The 20,176-nt window shown below is 40.4% G+C and overlaps 1 protein-coding gene across 1 annotated transcript in view; it reads right to left on the bottom strand.

Annotated features, from left to right (window-relative positions):
• pcbp4 (poly(rC) binding protein 4) overlaps nt 1-18,815 on the bottom strand; it is a 56,289-nt gene extending 37,474 nt beyond the window's left edge. The window contains exons 1-6 of the mRNA XM_070843955.1: nt 18,741-18,815; nt 18,286-18,309; nt 10,389-10,421; nt 5,536-5,652; nt 1,942-2,073; nt 1,663-1,791 (exon numbers count right to left, since the gene is read on the bottom strand). Coding sequence (XP_070700056.1) covers nt 1,663-1,791; nt 1,942-2,073; nt 5,536-5,652; nt 10,389-10,421; nt 18,286-18,309; nt 18,741-18,815 — 510 coding nt within the window. The remainder of the gene's footprint in view (nt 1-1,662; nt 1,792-1,941; nt 2,074-5,535; nt 5,653-10,388; nt 10,422-18,285; nt 18,310-18,740) is intronic.
• Nucleotides 18,816-20,176: the final 1,361 nt, after the last annotated feature.

Raw genomic sequence — 20,176 nt, 5'->3', positions numbered from 1 at the left:
TGGAAGAGGCGCAAGAAAGGAAGAGGAAAGGAAGTCCTGGGACTCTTAGGGATCTGTGGGCAGCAGAGACGACGAGCCACCAAGAACATCTTGGAAGCCGCTGAAAAGGCTTCCCGGTGGCTCTGGATTAAGAGGGGTGATTAGTGGCGCAATTAGCTACCTGGACACAGGTCTGGGCTGATCATTCCCGACTGGGTTGCCTGATGATAAGACCTGAATCACCCTATGACGCAAGGTCCATCACTGACGATGTATCCACACACACGCGTACATGCGCGCACACATGCAGCCAACCTCTATTCTGTCAGGAACAGGTAATTTTGGTAGTAGTTATTAAGTTAATTATTAATCATAATACCGAATTGACAGATTAGTATTTTACGAGACCGAATCATTGAAATTGGAAATTGAAATATTTTTCCCCGTTTATCGAGGTGGTGCCCCGATCGAGGTGGACTTTACACTAAATCCCATTAATCAATATAATTATTAATTATCTTTGATAATTATTAATTATTACAATAGCCAAATTGCCCCAACATTTATCTGAGTACTAAGCATAATATCTCTATAATATCTCATATGTGTAACCCCTTGTGATGCTGAATTATAAGCCTTCAAACATACACTGAGGTCAAGGTTCAATGGTTATTATTACACAGCAGGAGTTATGTAGAATCTTCATACTGATCTATGTTACTCCCCAGGCCATCTAATGAAATATTTGACTTAACTCTATGACAAAGCTTTAATTTTTAAATTTCATCGTCCCAAGGCATCCCAGGTCCAGTTTCAGAAAGCACTTTAAAGACCCACTTAATAAAAGGAAATAAATAAAGCAGCCCAATAGTAAAAATAATTTGAAAAGTTTACATTGATTTTCAGAGTGGAATAGTAAGCTTATAGTTAGAAAATGGAGAAACTTGAAATATTGACTGCACAAAGGAAATATGGACTGTACTATGGATAAACAAATGAAGTGGTCTATGAAATATATAAAGGTGACAAAAGCAAAAATTAAATGTGATAAAATAATTAAATTGATAAATGATTAAGTTGTGTAGCAGACTTGAAAAGATAATCCCATAGAAATATATTAGTTTGAAATTTGTGCTCATGGACATTTGTATTTGTATGTACAAACACAAATGTATAGATACAATTCTGTGACTATAAACTCTAAAAATTTGTATTTTTCTACATTTATAACTAAGAAAATGTGTATGAAAATGATCCTATTTTGTGGATATGCACAAATTACATTCAAATATGGGAATATGAAGATTTCATGACTGAGGCCCCTGTTTCCTGACAAAGCCTGATGACAACTTAGGTGGCCATGAAATGTTGTTTCATAAAATACTTTGAGATCTATTATTACAGATCATTAACCCTTAGAGATCCTACTATCAAATTAAAACTATCATATCTCCGGTTTACATGGCCTATCAACGAGTTTCAAATCTGCACTTTTGAGTGAAGTTGACAGCAGCGCCCCAGGTCACCTAGTTTTTTGTTACGGCGCTTTGAAAACGTCACGTGATCTGATCGCCGCCGTGATCGCAGACCTCTAAGGGTTCATGCAGATAATGAGTACATAGTGAACTGAATGACCAGTGAGTATGAAAATACTTACTTTTTAGCTTTTTCATGTATACACACCTCTAGGATTATTGTGCAGATGAGTTTAACACACTGGATGATGGTGTCCTGGCTCCCTGATATTGTCACTTCTCTCTCTGTGGAGTTGGGTAGGAGGTCACCTGCCACTTGCACCTGGGCACCTGTCGTCTGTGCACACACACACACACACGCACTGAGCTATAAGAACATTTGTAATGTTGTTTATAATTCATACAGTTGTAAATCATGATTGTACAAGACTATAAAATACATAATGTACAATAAATCTGGCCTCTTGCTGTCTCTGAAAACATTCACCTCTCTGATCTCCTTGATCTTAGAGCCGCCCTTGCCAATGAGAGACCCACACTGGCTGGCCGGGATTACCAACCGTAAGGTGACGGGAGGCTTGCTAGTCAAAGTGATATTGGCTACCAAGGCTGCCAGGTCCTGAGAGAGAGAAAATCAGATAGGTTTGTTGAGTTAGAATTTCAATATGACCATAAAATGTTTTACAGTTACTCTCTCATTATGAGAGTGAAAAGATAATGTCAATCTGACCTCCACAGGCGTGGCTTCTCCTGTATTGTTTTGAGAAGCAGATAGACAGAATGTACCAGACAGACCGTGATTGTAGTGCTTTTGGTGTGCAAAACATATTCTAAAGTTTGATTATAGATACACGCCTTGCAAACAGCACCCACAGCTATTAGATTGCCATAACATCACTACAGGAACGTGCTATCTGTGACGCACGAACCTAAACAGCAAATCAGATTTCATGATGTCCAACAAGCATTTAAAAAGGAGATGTTTGAATCAGAAAAGGGGAGCTCCTCTGACCGCCCCCCCCCGGGGTCCGTCATGAGCCCAGCGCTGCGAGTACTTTACCTGTGACCAGTGACCACAATAAACTGCTTGTGAGACCTGACTGAAAACCTCCGTTGAATTCTTGGGCTGTCAATATAAGAATCGGGAAGTTTCTAACAGGTTTACATCAAAAAGTCATAAAAGCACTCAAGCTATTTCCCTTTGTGTGGCCTCCTCCCTCAGTCTGCCTTGAAGTATTACAGTTAACGCTGATCTATGCCTCATTGTACCCACTTTCCTGTTTAGTTAGCACAAATGCTTCCAGCCTTCACACTCTAAACATTATAACCGTTATCAGGGGGCCAAGCAATAACGCTTGCTGCAGGAGCCCTACTGTTTTTGTTCTCGTTAATTGGGGCCCAAGAAGCAATGCATGAGCACCTTTACCATGAATATTTAATCAAACGCCGCAGCCATGGTGGCATGACAAATTTCAATGTTTCACCATTAAAAATCAAACTGTTTCATACAATGTCAGATCGTTACCAAACTTCATGTATTGGATAAGAGTCCTGGCCTGCAGACAACTTCAGCCCAATTGCAGCCATACACCTGGCTGTTCAAATATAATCAAAAACCAAAAGGTAGATGTTGCATTATTGTTTTTCAGATCATGCAAATTACAAAACGAAATTAAAGCTGCAAGCAGCATTGGAGGGCCCTCGCACCTCCGTGCACGTCAGGGCGTGCGGCGGCTTCATCCAGTTGCTGGACTCCGACCCTTCCACGCGGCTCAGAATGTTCATGTATGTTGGACAGTGCGTGAAGGAGTTACATGTCACTTCCTGTGTCCCCTATGTTGCGCTAGAGAACAGCCACTAATGACATCCTATATTCCAGTATATGAAGTGTTGACTACACTGTGAAAATGTTGTGCAAATCAAATGATCATTGCCATAGACGTGTTACTTCCTGTTGCCACCAGGTGGCGGAATAACTGTGGTCAGTAATTGGCATCTAGATGTCTTCAGGCCGGGACTGTTATCAAGCGTGACAAGTTTGAAAGAGATTGGATAATGTACACTGAAGTTATAGCAATTTCCTGTTTCATGGCTAACAGCATTGCCATGGTGACAGCATCTGACGAAACATCAACAGCTTCATAACTTTGCATCATCCACGTCTTGAGAATGCACTTCCTCCCACCACTAGGTGGCGCTATGACTATGGTTCAAAATGGGCATGTACATACCTTCAGAGCCAGACAGTCATCAAACAGTATAAATTCGGTGAAGATAGGACCTTGTACAGTGGAGTTAGTTACGGAACTTTTAATGCTCATGGCGAAGGAAAATGCATTAGCGAAATTCTTTTGAAGGAGACTCACAGTTTTCACTACAGACCAACAACCATGTCTTGAGGCTTACCTGACAAAAGTTGAAGTGGATCTGATCAACTGGCTGGTCTTGAGCCATCATAATGTAAATCATAGCATTTCCTGTCGCCACCAGGCGCTATGACTGTGAATGAATATTAACATCTTGAGGGCGGGACTCTCATCAAACATGTCAAGTTTGGTGCTGATTGGATCATGTACAGTCAAGTTATTAACAACTTCCTGTTTCATGGCGAGTCATGGCAAGACACTGAAGTTTGACAGCTCGCCACGCCCAAACCGTTAAAGTTTTGTAGAGACCTTTAATAACTTTTCATCGTTGATGCCTTCTCTACCAGCTGACCAAGTTTGAAGTCAATCGCTTGAACCCCCTCAGACTAATTCGTTCATTTACGTCCCCTGTAAATCGCCAAAAATGCGTGAAAAATCCAATATGGCTGACTTCCTGTTGGGTTTAGGTCATCGCTCCAAGATTTTTTGTTCGTCTCGAGGAGATACATGAACCCACCGAATTTCGTACATGTGCATAAAACGCAGTTCCGGGGCTGAGTTTAGGGGGTGCTACAGAGCCATTTTGCCACACCCATTTATGAAACCTTTAAAATACATAATTTTTCACCACGACTGATGCGTGTGCAAAGTTTCCTGAGTTTTCGTGCAAATTTAGGCCCCCAAATTAGCAACTCTTTTCGGGGAAGAAGAAGAATAATTCCTTGCATTTCAACTATGTTTTCGGCCCCCTGGTTGCATGCATTTTGCGTGCATTTCGTGGGGCATTGCGTGGGGCTGCCTCTCAAGGTTTTTTGGCTTCATCATGACGCCAAGTTTAATTTGCTCATTCTAGCTTGCGCAAATTAAGAAAACAGGCCACGCCCAATGTCACCAATCAATATGGCACTTCAGATTTTGATTAATACTTGTGATCAGAGCATGCATACCAAATGTGGTGAAATTCTGTCCACCTGATTTTGAGGTATACATATGTGGCATTTGTGGCACCGCTATAGGTCAGACTTTGGAAGACATACTCTCTACTCCTATACTGGATGTATCTACCAAGTTCCATGATGTTTGGACAAGTGGTTATTGAGCTATGACAAATTTCTTGCTAAGACATTTTCATTGATGGCAGTCGTGTTTTTTCACCAGTCTCTCTCATTTATAAGAGAAATGTGTTTTGCAGTGCTGTATCCTAAAATTGGTGTTTATACAGTCAAAAACCAAAAACTAGATGCCACATTACTGTTTTTCACAAAATGCAAATTAGTGAAAAATCCATTTTGGAGGACTTGGTCCAGAGGCTTTTTGCAGAGCACATTGAGCTGGACTTGTGTATCAAATGTCGAGTCAATCGGAGTCACGATTCAACTGCTAGAAATAGCTTTACATCAGTCCAACAATCAGAATAGAGGAGCAAAGTGGTCATCATCAACTGTGTAACTGCCAAGGATTAAATGAAATTAAAATCATGAAATTATATAGACAAGAGCCAAGTGTTCAAATTCCCCTGAAAAACACTCACTTGAAGGCCTGTATGCACATGTGCTTGCATGAATTTGTGTGAGGTCAGACAATCCAATTTAGACATATAATAAATGGCTTCCTGGCAGCCAGGAAGTAAAAGTTACTCACTTCACAAAGAGCAGCTCGGAAACACCACTGTGTTTGTGTGTGTTTGTGTATATAACAGCATATACGGTATGTACCTCCTCCAGTTTGAACGTGATCATGGTAAAGGCTCTGAACACACAGTCAGTCTGCCCTGAGATAGTGATGATCCTCTCTGGACTGGAGCCCTCTGAGATGTTGATCCTTGCATTGCTCTGTGGGTCCACACAGAAATGGAGAAACAAAGGAGGGAGGGGTGGGATTGTGGGAAATTATTTTTAGGGGACAGGAGCTGATTTTGCCATGATGCTCCGCAATCCCTAAAAAAGATGAAAAGGAAGAGGTGAAGGATGAGGAAGAGCAGGGCACGAATGTGAGGGAGAGGATCACAGGGACAGTAGAGAGAAACAAGGCACTGCAAACACTTGAGCAGAAATATGAGGAGAAGGTGAGGATATAGAATAGGTAAGGCAGGTAATAGGCAGTAATAACTATACAAGGATGATGGAGGATAGGAGAAAATTGAAGTGCGAGTTAGGGCGAGTACAGATAGAGATGATAAGAATCATAGCAGAAGGCTAAACTATTAGCAACATTCAACATAGCCACACATCTCCTGCTCTCATGGTCTCGTGACTCTCCGCCTTCAAATCAGGCTTTCACCTGCATCTGTGCCGACGTTGTGAGGGTACAAGCTGGCAGCCAGGAGACAGGTGGATTTTCAAAATCCATAATAATAATTGCATTATCATCATTATACAATTTACAAGAGCAACCCCTTTAAAGTGCAGTAGCACATTTCAATCATGCATATTAAAAAGAAAAATATAATGCAAATTTGAGGAGAAACGGAGGAGGGGGCATCAGTGCATGTCTGAGTTCAGACTGGTGATTGCTCTGGGGAAGAAATTTTCCCTGAATCTATTTTTCCTTGTGTGGATGTACCTGTAGCGCCTGCCAGAGGGCAACAGGTCAAAAAATGGAAACCAGGGTATGAATTGTCCTTGATGATGTTTTTTGCTCTGCTCTGCTGAGTTGTGGAGGTCCCTCAGGGAGGGGAGAGGGCAGCCGATGATCTTCTGTGATGGATTTATGACTCTCTGCAGCCTCTTCGTGTCTGCCTCAGTGCAGCTAGCATACCACACAGTCATACCGTATATCAACAGGCTCTTGATGGAGGAGCGGTAGATTGTCACCAGCAGCTTTGTAGTCAGATTTTCCTTCCTGAGCACCTTCAGGAAGTGTAGCAGCTGCTGTGCGTTCTTGACAAATCGCTGTGGTGTTCTTAGTCCAGGAGAGTTTGGCAGAGAGGAGGACACCAAGAAATTTAGAAGTGGACTCTCTCCACAGGGTACAGTGTTCTCCACGCAGAAGTTTATGTACCTCCTCAGAAACGATCGCTTCCGCTAACCGTTTCCACTAAAACTGACATGATTTTCCATGATGGAAGATGGATGGTCATAGTATTAACCGTTCGTATTGTTGACTTGAGATGAAGATGTAGTTTATAAATCCAATGTAATTGTATATCCAGTGTTGTGGTTAATTTTTGAGAGGTAAATACAAATTTGAATATTCATGCTTTGTGTTCTATTTATGTCAGACAGAAATGCTTGGGCAAAAACATGTTTTCTTATGTTGTGTGTCCTTTTCTTAATGTTTTCTGTCTCTGTTGTTTGCTGCCTTTCCCAAAATCTCTTTATGAAGGTGATATCCTTAGTTGGCCTTTGATTTGAAGGTGACGTTTCTAATTAGACTTTGGCTGAGAATTGTTGCTGAACCCCTGTGCACCCCTTTATGGCCACAGTCTATCCATCTTCTAATGGTTACTTCCAGGCAGGATAAAGCTCCATGTTACAAAGCACAGGTCATCTCAGGCTGATTCAATCAACATCAGTCAACCATAAAAGTGTCTTTCCACATCCACTGTCTGTTGGCTATTGTTGTGCTTCACTAAATAGTGAATAGCACATGGTGAAGACCGCATGTTTCTTTGTCTGTGGAACTACGGACTCCATTCCACAGTGTTCCCCAGTTTCACAGATAGGTGTGAAATCACCCCCGCACCCAGCTCCACTGTCACCATTGGCCGGAGGGGACACATGATTTTACGACCTCAGGCCAACAAAACCAGTTCACCCCCACTGAACTCTCTCTTTTCCGTCTTTTTGTCTCCTTTGCCCCACACCCTAGGGGGTCTGGCCATCACCATTTGGGCTCTCCCCCACCTTTGTGGGCCCATCTCACATTCCTCAGCCTTATCACACACACACACACACACACACACTCTATTATTTGTTAGTTTAGTCATAGAGACTTAGTTAGATTGTTTGATTGATTTTGTTTCTGTAACAGCAGATGTCTTTAATACCTACTCTGCTTCAGCTGTACTTGCAACCAAAGTACAAGTCCTTCACCTTAACGCGTAACAAATGATGTCCCTGCGTTTTGTTCTGTTTTAATAAATGCTTTAATACCTACTGTCTCCTTTAATGTTGTACAAGGGTGAACACTGCCAACCTCTACACTGTCAAGAACTCCAAAATCCTTCAGCTAGCTATCAATGTGGTAATTTTGGTAGTAATTATTAAATTAATTATAAAACATAATTCCAAATTGATAGTTTAGTACTTTTATGAGACTGAATCAATTAAAACGGCTGTCTTTTCCTCGTTTTTCGAGGTGGTGCCCCAATCGAGGTGGACTTCATTCAAAGTTCCATTCATTTTAATAATTATTAATTATCTTTGATAATTATTAATTATTTCTGATAGCCAAATTGAACATTACCACTTGTTAAAGCACAACACTATGTAACACCTCATCCTTACTTCTCCTGTGTGAGGAGGTAGCCACTTTACATTAAATGCATACACATCGACATATTCTTGCTCATGCACACATTCAACTGACCATTTCTTCTATATTGTGTGTTTGGAGGACAATCTTGGCTTTACAATGTCTCCCCTCTGGGAACCTCTTTAAACCTACATAAGTCTCACTGGCATTTACTTCAGGTGTTAAATACATTAATAATTTACTGATGTGCCTGTACTGTACGCGTCCCAGAAGCATTCCAGAAGCAGCTCGGTGCTCTGCTCCGCTAAAGATATGTGCCTTGTCTATTTTTGACGGAAGCCTCGGCCTGAACCCTTCAAGCACCAGAGAACAGATGAGGCAGGCAGAGTGTCAGGCAAACAAACAATGCAGAGAATCTGGTTAGTTTTCAAAACAAAATCCCCTGTGCAGACTTTCAATCATATACTACCACATCAATATTATTTTATTATTGGTGGCACCAGGCCAGATGTTAACGGGTCAGAGGACAAGGAGAGGTTAATCTTGAATATGAAAAGACACTCACTTTTACTTTAACCCCCTTGTCTGTAGGCTACAGCTCAACCAAGTTGTAAATGCATTCAAGAAACATAAACGGAGCCTGTTTTCTCAAATCACAGGACAATGACCAAATCAACAAAATCTGAGCAAGTGAATTAACCAGTCAGGCACAACACTCCACCTTTGAAACGCTTCTGAAACACTCCTGATGGGATTTCAAGCCGCACTGAAAATGGAACAAAACCTGACTGTAGCCAGGGCACACCTGGTACTAGGTACTTTTTTAGTACCTACTCAGCCGGGGTTCCAAGCGAGCTGAGTCGAACCGAAAATGTGATGTCAACAGACTGCAGGCCACTGATTGGCCAGGGAGTGACGTCACTCGATGAGTCATGAGAGCGACTCGTTAGCAAGAATCAAACCCGCCATTTTTAAAACCCTGGCAACAGTGACCGTGCGTTTTTATTATATAACAAGGTAAATGGCTACACGCAAACCAAACGCCGTGGTCCAACAATTCTTTTATCTTGAATCTGACAAAAAGCCACAGATCGAGCAGCAGGTATACCATCGCCTCCATGTCCTTAGTTGTGTTGTGTTTGTGTCGCATACAAATGACTTCACTGAAGTTTTGTCCGCCTTAAGACGACCCCACCACGTTGAGGTGGTACTCAATTGTAATGGAAAACGACCGAAATCGAGTAGAGTCGAGTTGAGTAGAGCTAAAACTGTGTAATGGAAAAGTGCCACATATTTCACTCACTTTTTAATGAAGAATTGCTAAAGTACACAAACAAAACACACCTCTGTTTTAACTCTTAATGCATGAGATATCTAAATATATACAACAGCTAATGAGGTTTAAAGTAATAGTAATTAAGCTATTGAATTTATTGTACAAATTTAATATTTACACCCATAAAATCCTGCGATTGTTGAAAATGTTTGGTTGTTAATTCCACACCTCAGCTCCACATCTCTGCTGGATGTTTTACTTTCATTCAGGTAGTGGACTGATCCTACATCATGACTAATGCTTTTAGAAGTGCTCTGTTTCCATCTTTTTTCTTTCTAAGGCGCTCTCTTCTTCCTCTCACTCATTTGTCTCAATTTCCTTCTGGCTCTCTACTGTACGCTCACTCGCATTGGTGTCTGTCAGCTAAATATGTAAACGTCAACATGGCTAACATAACGGTAGGCAGCAGAAAATACAATATACGCCTTTGGGTATTTAACTTTTATTCTAAAAATAGGTGGATATGACAGGAATGTACATACAGGGAACAGGTTTCTCATCCTCTGACAGATTTAAAAGCACTCTTTTATGCACAGCATAATTGCAGCAGAACTGGGCACTAACAGAATATATAATCATGTTGGATACAGTTGATTTTCCTGCTACAATTGTGTATAAAGATTAAACAGTCCTCATGCTTTCTGTTTCTCACAGTTTTAGAATGGGTTTGCACAGTATTGCACTGCTCCTTGATTATGGTGGAATTAGTGGGATGAATGTGAGCTGTATTTCACGGAATATCATAGATTAATAGGAGACAGGAAAGGGCAAGGGATGAGAGAATAAGCAGGGTGGGAGTGGGTGGTGTGGTCTTACCTCTTCTCGTATCCTCTTCACTGTTTCTCCCTTCTGTGGAGGGACAAGAAATATAAAAGTGAATCAATATAAATAATAGAGAAGTTTTTTAACCTGTATTTAAGAGAACAAATTGTCTTAGACAACGATACCTTTCAAGGAGACTCATACAGTGCGTTTGCCACCTGTGCGATTAACCCTTTATAGGGCAGTCATTGAAATACTTAGAAATTCAAAATTTCAACCCTAGACCATTACTGGTGGTTATTACAAGACTTTTTTACTTTTGTGAGTTTTTCAAAAGAATTTTCAATTTTATGGTGAAAATCAAGGTCAGTGAAGTTACCATATATGGTTTCTTGCCGGTCTGTCGTGTAGCCTGATTGTCGCTGATTGACTTGGAGAAATCTTGTAGTTCTACTGCCTCATGGTGAGGCAAGGGGTGGGCATTTTGAACTCCCACTTAAGTTACCAAATATGGTCCCTTGCCCGATAAAGGGTTAAAGTAGAATTTCATATAGGCAACTACATCCAAGTGCAGAATTTTAGACAATTTCTCCTTGAAAGTGTTTTGTAATTTGGTGCTAATTATAGAGAAAATGCAGACAATGATCCACAATAGTAATTCCTTAGGAGATGAGCAAAAGTCAATTGGATCTGTTGGAGGTACTTGAAGACGTTTCGCCTCCAGTCCAAGAGGCTTCCTCAGAGAACTGAAAAAGCCTCTTGGACTCCTAAGGAATAACTATGACCTGGATGTCTGAGAATCTTCACAGACATATTCTAATATAGTTGTTAAAGTTTAGCTAGTTGCTTGAAATTAAAAGCAGGTTTTTGATTTCCAAAGTTCTTTATTTAACTGTTTACTAGTTAAAGTCCAAATGCTTAGAGTTTCTGTGAACAATAGAACAATAGCACAGTAGTGCAGTGTTGCTCAAAAGAGGAGAATGGGCAACAATGGAAACTGTACTGAAAGCTACTACTGGCAGTTGTTTTCAGCTCCGAAATCCAATGACACAGAGCCAGTTCTTCTTTAATTGTTATTCTCTTTGTAAACTGTTGGGAAACAGACTGGGTCTGTGTATCATCCATTCATTTAGTGACGGGCCACCACATAGACTAGGCCTGTCTCTATAGTATAACGGTTCAGACAATTGCCTTTAATGCCAGTGGTTACAGACCCACTTGGAACGAGACTATGACAAAGTGAGACTGTTAAGATTATTAATCTTTTCCACAACGATATACATTTTACTGAAAACATTTAATTCATATCAAAAAAACACTCTGAAGAAACAAACAAAAAACTTACTCTGTTCAATAGACAGTGAGACAGACATTGGTTCAAAACTTCTAGTTTAACTTTGGAAAACACTTTCAAGTACTTTCGAGTTACTGTTAAGAAAAAAATTAGGTTGAAAAACATTCAATATTCATATCTATGAAGACAACACAACTATACATTCTGTCACATCAGTGGGGAAATACCTCTGCTGGATATCTGTGGTTATAAATCTCAATTACATTGAGATAAGAGTTTTGAGCACTAGGTTATTTTACAGAAGGGTTTTATTATTATTTTTATTACATTTATTACATTACATGGGCAGCATGGTGGTACTGCGGTTAGCACTGTTGCCTCACAGCAAGAAGGTCCCGGGTTCGAATCCCAGGGTCTTTTGTGTGGAGTTCGCATGTTCTCCCCATGCTAGCGTGGGTTCTCTCCCACAATCCAAAGACATGCACATTAGACTAATTGTTGACTCTAATGCCGCGTTTCCACCGGCTCGACTTGGCCCTACTCGACTCGACACAGTACGCTTTAGGTAGCGTTTCCACCGGCCCTAGTACCTGGTACCAGGTACTATTTTAGTACCTCCTCAGCCGGGGTTCCAAGCGAGCTGAGTCGAGCTGACAATGCGACGTCACCAGACTGCAGGCCACTGATTGGCCAGGAAGCGGCGTCACTCGATGAGTCATAAGAGCGACTATCAAACCCGCCGTTTTTAAAACCCTGGAAACGGAGACCAAGCGTTTTTATTATTTCTGTAAACAAGGTAAACGGATACACACAAACCAAACACTCCACGTCCTTAGTTGGGTTTGTTTGTGCCGTATACAAATTACGCTACTGGAGTTTCGGCCCGCCTTGCTATGATGACCCCGCCCACGTTTGAGGTGGTACCTGGTGTAATGGAAACACAACCGTACCGTACCGTGCCGTGCCGAGTCAAGTCGAGTAGGGCCAAGTCATGCTGGTGGAAACGCGGCTTAAATTGCCCGTAGGTGTGAGTGTGAGAGTGAGTGTTTGTCTGTCTCTGTATGTGGCCCTGTGATTGGCTGGCGACCAGTTCAGGGTGTACCACGCCTCTCGCCCAAAGTCAGCTGGGATAGGCTCCAGCTCCCCCGCGACCCTGACGGATAAGCAGTATAGAAAATGAGATGAGATGAGATGAGCCATTACAGAACACAAGAACATGCAATCACACCGTTACATAATTGTGGTTAGAACCATCTTGCTGCTCAGCGTCGAAGGGAGGATATTTTTCAGTATCACAGCCCAGCGACCGACAGAGTACCTCCTGAAGAACAAGTACATCAACTCGTCTGTGCAGAGGGGAGGGATCCTAGGTGTTCCAGGATGCCTTGAACACAGCGGAGCGGTAACACAGCTGATTAGTGGGGCATGAGTAGGGAAAGGATCTGGCTATGTTATGGTTGGACCTCGCCAATGCAAATGACTCCATACCAGTGTGGCACCATGTCCCAAGCAATATGAAGAACCTCATAATGGATTATTATAACAACTTCAACCTGAGATACACATCTGGGTGGCATTGATTGAAGATAAGAATTATCACCAGGTGCACCATCTCAGTTATCATCCTCTCTCTGGCTATGAACATGCTTGTTAAGTCAGCCGAGGTGGAGTGCTGAGGCCCACTAACCATATCTGGAATCTGGCAACCCCCTCATCAGAGCTTTCATGACTGACTGTAACAACCCCTGACTAGCTAACAAACAATAGGGAGGGTGTGTGTGTGTGTGTATGTGTGACTAAGCAGGAGGACTGTGAGATGAAGGAACCATAAAGGTGGGGGAGAGCGCAAATGGTGATGGCCAGACCCGGGGTGTGGGGCAAGGTAGACAAAGGAAAGCTAAGTGCTGTAGCTGTTAGCTTAGCTTTGTCTCTCAGTCAAAGCCTATTGTAAACTGTATGTGTGTGTGTAGATAAAGGTGCCAGGTTAGAGAAGGGGATGGTTAGTCTGTAGACCCCGTGTCTATGTGAGCAAACTAACATCAACTAAACTTAATGGCTGCACAGTAACTACAACACATCACAATAATCAAACTCTATGAACATTAAAGCAAATCAAATACATTAACAAGGTTAAACCATGTATGCAGTAATGTTATGCTAATTATGCCCAGTTAGAGTTTCACACCTATCTGTGAAACGGAGTTCAGGGAGGGAGCCCTTTGTTTGACAGACAAAGAAACATGATGTCTTCACCATTTTGTGAGGCCCAAACACCCTGTATGATATCAGGAACAAATTATGCCTGCCCATCAGACGCCTGAGCAAGGAGTTCATGGTAGCCATGCCAGAGAGGTATTCCAATACAGGGGATCCGGTGGCCTGAAAGTCTCCAAGGCTGGTAATGAGGTAAAGACTGGATGAAAGTGGACAGTCCAAGAGGCAGTAAACCAGGCAGAATTAAGACTGAGGCACAGTGCTGTTGGCGCCTGTAGCAACTGGCCTTGCTGCATTATGCAGCACTTCAACAGGCAGCACAGCAACAAAGAGAGACAGGACCTTGTCCAAAAAGAAGTGAGAGCTTTGGTTGAGGAGGTGCATATAAGCCAAAAGGTGGGAACAAGTCATGGACAAGTTGTGGTCCCATTTGTGGAAGACTGAACCTTTCCGCATCAAATTTCTCATCCATTCTGGGTAAGATGCTCTGCCCGTCTAAAGTCTTCTGTTGGGGCAAGGTTGAATCTCCACCATGCTCCTTGTACCAAGGAAAAGGAACTCCAGAATACATTCTCAGCAGATGTCCTAAAGCAGTGGTTCTCAACTGGTCTGGCTTCAGGACACACCATCATCCCTGAATGACAAGCCATGACCCAGGAACATTTTCAACTTCTCAAATGTATTTAATGAAAAGATGGCGCAGTTTGAACCTGAGATAGTCCAGAATATCACAGTATGCCAACACAAGAAAAACAACTTTAATGATAAACCAAAACATCCAGCAGGTGGCGATGCTAGAGAGACACTCAATTAGCTGCATTTTAATTAAAACCAAAAAGTGCATCTTAGGGACAAGACACAAGGTTTCAAGAATATCAATGTAACTGTAGCTGTAATAACCCTGCAGCAGTGGATCCATACTTAACAGCCCTGTATTAATAATATTCAATCAGTAGCACTTAATAAGCCATTGATCCTGAGGCTGTTACAACATACACAACTCTTCAGTAACTCCAGCCTGTTTTAACAGACTCAACAGCACTTTCATGCACAAACATGAAATAAAAAACTGCTGAGAAGTATTTTGAAAAAGACTTTTGTCGCTTTGGCTGAGAATACTCACTGACTGAATCTATGACAAAAAACAAAGCACTATGGAAAAAAACCTGTTTCTTCAGAAGCAGTTTTTATCCACAAACTCAAAATAAATCAAACAAAAAGTGCAATTCCAAAAAATTTAAGTATACAAAATTTACTTTTCCTCTGATTACCTTATCAGTAGATACTGAAAAACATTGTGCTTTGAAGAAAATTAAGCAGCACTCACTTCAACCTCAGGTGAAACACCTCGCTGCACAAAACTGGGGTTTTTGTCCTCAATGTAAGAAAATCCATATCTCATGTAGTGGGTGTCGTATTTGCCTTTCGCCATGCTCAATTAGCATGAAAACAAACTTTGCGGGTCTTCTTCTATACTGTCAAATGGCGGGTGTCAATTCGCATTACAGGGCATTATTGACACCTACTGTTGAGGAGTGTGAATAGACGGCACTCCGCTGCATAAAAAATCCCCTTCAGAATAAAAGCACAGGACTTTTTTCTTAACATTTTTGCCCAGGCAAAAGCCTTTTGGGTCGTGACCCACCAGTTGAGAATCACTGTCCTAAAGCACTAGCTGAGAATCACTACCACTGGCACCTGAGATTTGTAGAGGAAATTCCAAATTTCACATTGTTACAGAGGTCCATGGAATCTGCAAATGCAGGCCGGTAGGTGACATAGGACATTGTAACTGCAGACTGACCCATTACTTTTCTATCGTATCTTTATCTTATTTGCAGCTATAAAACTCTTGATGAACCCTTAAACTTGATGTGACCTGTTCCCTTTTCTGTGTCTATGCTTGGTTGTCTGATACAGACTATTGTGCCAATTCAAGCATCTCATGATCATACGATAGGCTTATGCAGTTATAGGTTAAGGATCTTAGATACCACTACAATAGGAAAACTCATACTTTATGGTCATGAGTTTGAATGGATGTCCCATGGACAAGGAATTCATAATTTGCATGAAGAAGCTGCAAATATAGACTGCCCTTTGTGTTTAATGTATAAAAAACACTGCTAAAGTTGCTTCATCATCTATTCTTGTGCAAAAGCTATGTAACTGTGAGCTGGACTTGATCTTCTTGCGCGTGAAAGCCTTAATGAACCAAACTAAAGACAACTTTTGTCAGATTTTCTGGTCTTTCATCAGGCTTCCACTATACAATTCACTTCTCCTGCCTCTAATCAGCTGTGTTACCACTCTGCTGGCTAAAGGGAGTTGCTGATTCCATCAGCAGCACCATCAGCCAGATCAAATGTCTCCAACCATCAAGGCAGGGGATCTCAATTATGCACACAGGAGAACCACCAAACCCTGACCAAGAGCCAAGGAAGGCCTCCATGGATCAGCACATGACTGGCAAATAAGGGTGGACCTGGGAGACCAGCTCAGATGTCCAGGAAACACCATGGAGACCACCCTCAAACCAGATATTGTGCTGTTCCCCTTCAGGAATATGAAGGAGGGGAAGGGGGAATATGAAATATCCAAGCACGTGGTGTTGCTGGAGTTCACATAACCTTGGGAGGAGCCAATGGAGGAGAGCAACGAGAGGGAGAGGATGAAACATGCTGAGCGACTGGAGAATTGCCACAGAAGGGGATGGCATGCTCAGTACATTCCCATCAAGTTACATTAAGAGTTATGCGCATTTGTTTATTTTACAAATAGGTTTTCATTACAGGCAACTTAAGTTGTTCTTCCAAAGTTAAATTAGAAGTTTTATCTGTAATCTATCAGTAATATAGTATGTATGGTTGTGTGCTCTTCATAGTTTGTTTGTTGTTTTCAAACCTAATTTTTCAACCCAGTATTTTTTCGAATAATCACCCTAAAGTACATAAATTGTTCTTCCAAAGTTAAATTACGGGTTTTGAATCACAGTCTCACTGTCTGTTGAACACACTGTCATTCTCATTTCTTTGTTCAAAGTGTATTGACAAATAAAATTCTTAAAATTCCAAACTTTTGTTTACACTAATTGCTTTTTTACTTATATAAATTCATTGAATATTTTCAGTAAGATTTATATCACCGCTCAGTGCATTCCCATCAAGTTACATTAAGAGTTATGCGCATTTGTTTATTTTACAAATAGGTTTTCATTACAGGCAACTTAAGTTGTTCTTCCAAAGTTAAATTAGAAGTTTTATCTGTAATCTATCAGTAATATAGTATGTATGGTTGTGTGCTCTTCATAGTTTGTTTGTTGTTTTCAAACCTAATTTTTCAACGCAGTATTTTCCAAACAATCACCCTAAAGTACATAAATTGTTCTTCCAAAGTTAAATTAGGGGTTTTGAATCACAGTCTCACTGTCTGTTGAACACACTGTCATTCTCATTTCTTTGTTCAAAGTGTATTGACAAATAAAATTCTTAAAATTCCAAACTTTTGTTTACACTAATTGCTTTTTTAATTATATAAATTCATTGAATATTTTCAGTAAGATTTATATCACTGCAGAAAAGATTTATATTCTTAGCAGTCTCACATTGTCATGGTCTTGCCTGAAGTGGGTTCTGAACCTATAACCATTACCACGAAAAGTCATTGTTTAGTCCATTACACCATGAAGGCAGGCTACCAGACTGACTAGGGATTTAAATATTTGTTTGCGCCTATATACTATATTTATAATGAGTTAAACCATCGTAAATATTGTGATTAATTGTGACCTTCTCATGTGGTTTCATGTGCTTACATATTGTAACACTTTTCTAGAGTGGCCATTAAATCCTCTTGGCTTTTATTTTGACTTTTTTACCCTTCACTTCTGCTTCCTGTTGATGTACTGTCTGTCCCAAATGAGAAATTAAAACAGGTATTTGCAAATAGCCAACTAGGACTGTCATTTTTGGTTTGGAGACAAAAAAACAAAAACCATATGACTTCTGTTTTTCGTTTCAGACCTTTCGTTCTCCAACCAAAAAGGAATAATGTAAAAGGAATTGCCAGTAACAAAAACAGACTGTTTTTTGGATTCTGACACCAAAAACTGTTCTTTCCATTTTGGTTTTGAAACACATAAGTGTTATTTTTTAGGAAAATTGATGATACCTGGATCTGAAATGATTCTACATGAATTTGTGCAGTATTGTACTACTAAAAAATCAATTTAATGACTATTACACAGATACATTAACTTTCACGGTGCTTTAATATGTTCCAGAAATAAAGCCATAGAACTGTACCTGAGAAATTGTTCTGTTAGAATGGTCATTTTAATTGCCTGACATTCAAACTTTTGTCTTTTGCTTGCAGTTGAACTAAAAGAGAATATTTGGTTTTCTCTATGCAGTAAATTAAGAAAACGTATAAACCACAACTCACCTTGCCAATAATGCTTCCCACTTCCTATGGAGAAAATACAAACAGTACATGTCACTGAAACAGAACATGTTACAGACAGACACACACACATCCCTGACCTTTCTGACTTCATATCGTTTTAAGAAATTCTGCTTTTTGGGTATCAAATTTGCACAGGATGGTAAACTGGATGAAAAGTCAACATTACATTTTTTACCACACTGGAACACAAAATCAAAAGTAATACATTTTTGTACGTACATTTTCAGGTTTATAGTAACACTAACGCCAGTTGTTTGAATAGTTTAATACTTATTAGCCCATTGGAAACAATAGAGCTCTCAAGAGAAAGAAGATATATCAAACTTAGGCTATAGCACAGAGAAAGAAGTTAAATCAAACTTAGGTTAAACAGTCAAATAAAACTTCTCAGTAGGATTAATATAGAATATTGCAAGCCTGATCATATCTCTCACTTTTCCGTGCATAAGCAGACGCAGTGTTAGTGTGACTCCAATGGCCCCATCTCCAAACTCCTGTTTACAGCTCATGGTAGTGATGGTGGTGTGATGGGTGGATGTGTGGGTGGACTCTGCCGCTGGGAGACGCATGAAGGTCCAAGGCCCCAAGGCGTATGGAGCTTTCCAGAACACCACTAAGGACCCTTTGGAAAACCCGGAGAGGAACTTTTGGAGAGAGCCCTGGAGCTGTGTGGAGTAATGGTGAGCTGAGGTTGAGTTTGAGGTTGGACTGTGGGTTGGACTCCTGTTTCTTGCAACTCTGAAAAGGAGAAGGAGAGGAAAAACTGGGCTAAATAGTTGTGATGATTTAACTTTTATCAGTGATCTTACTCCACATGAATGTCATGTTTTTAATCCACATCATCCTTACAATTTAATTACTTTTGTATGATGAAGATGTCAGGTATGTGCATTTAAGGATTTTTTGCTAAACTTCGACAGATGTATCAATAGAACCACATCCTTCAAAAAAAATTATTCAAGTAAGTTAACTACAATGCAGTGCTAATATAGTTCCAAGAAATCTGTATTCCAAATTGTCAACTACTCTACTGGTATTCAGCATATAGAGTTATCTCAACACCAATCACAGATAGAGATCAGATCAAAATTAACAGATTAACATCAGAATTTACACCTGAGGACCCAAACAGTTATTTTCTGCTAAAACATATTGTCAGTTCAAAATCATATCTACAAGAATACAAATCTAATAAAGCTCATGGTTTTTGGATCATGGATTACATTGTATGTTGTGTGCTTAGGTTTGTGTTAAACTTGTAGTGGTCAAGTTTAAAGTTATAAAGTAAAAACAGTAATGATCCCCACAAAGAGTAACAAACATTGGTGTGTGTGTGTGTGTGTGTGTGTGTGTGTGTTCATTTGCACAAGTGAGGGTGCATAATCAGGTGTTGCCAAAGCACAGACATGGCGAATGTAAATTTTAGACATTCAATCTGCACTGATAAATCAGATGCAGCAGCTATTTGTTTTAATGTCTATTCCCTCCTCCCAAATTTTGCAGGAATACCTTAAATACATATAACATGAAGCCAAATGTGATTTTCAGTGGACTAAAAAAGGGGATGCTAATAATTTTTAAATACTCCCCACATCATTTAAAGCAACATAAAAACAATAATTCAGAAAACAAAACGACAAGGCAGATCAGTCTGAATATTTGCACACCATCTGATCAATCTTTGCAATGAATTTGATTACCAGGTATATATATACATACATACACACACACACACACACACACACACACACACACACACACACACACACATATATATATACATACATATATACATACATACATACATATACATATATATACACACACACACACACACACACACACACACATATATATATACACACATACA

The sequence above is a fragment of the Pempheris klunzingeri genome, chromosome 2 (genome assembly GCF_042242105.1).
Source record: "Pempheris klunzingeri isolate RE-2024b chromosome 2, fPemKlu1.hap1, whole genome shotgun sequence".
In the NCBI taxonomy this organism is placed as follows: Eukaryota; Metazoa; Chordata; class Actinopteri; order Acropomatiformes; family Pempheridae; genus Pempheris; species Pempheris klunzingeri.
Note: the sequence above shows the minus strand (reverse complement) of the source record. Positions and strands in the feature narration are given on the sequence as shown.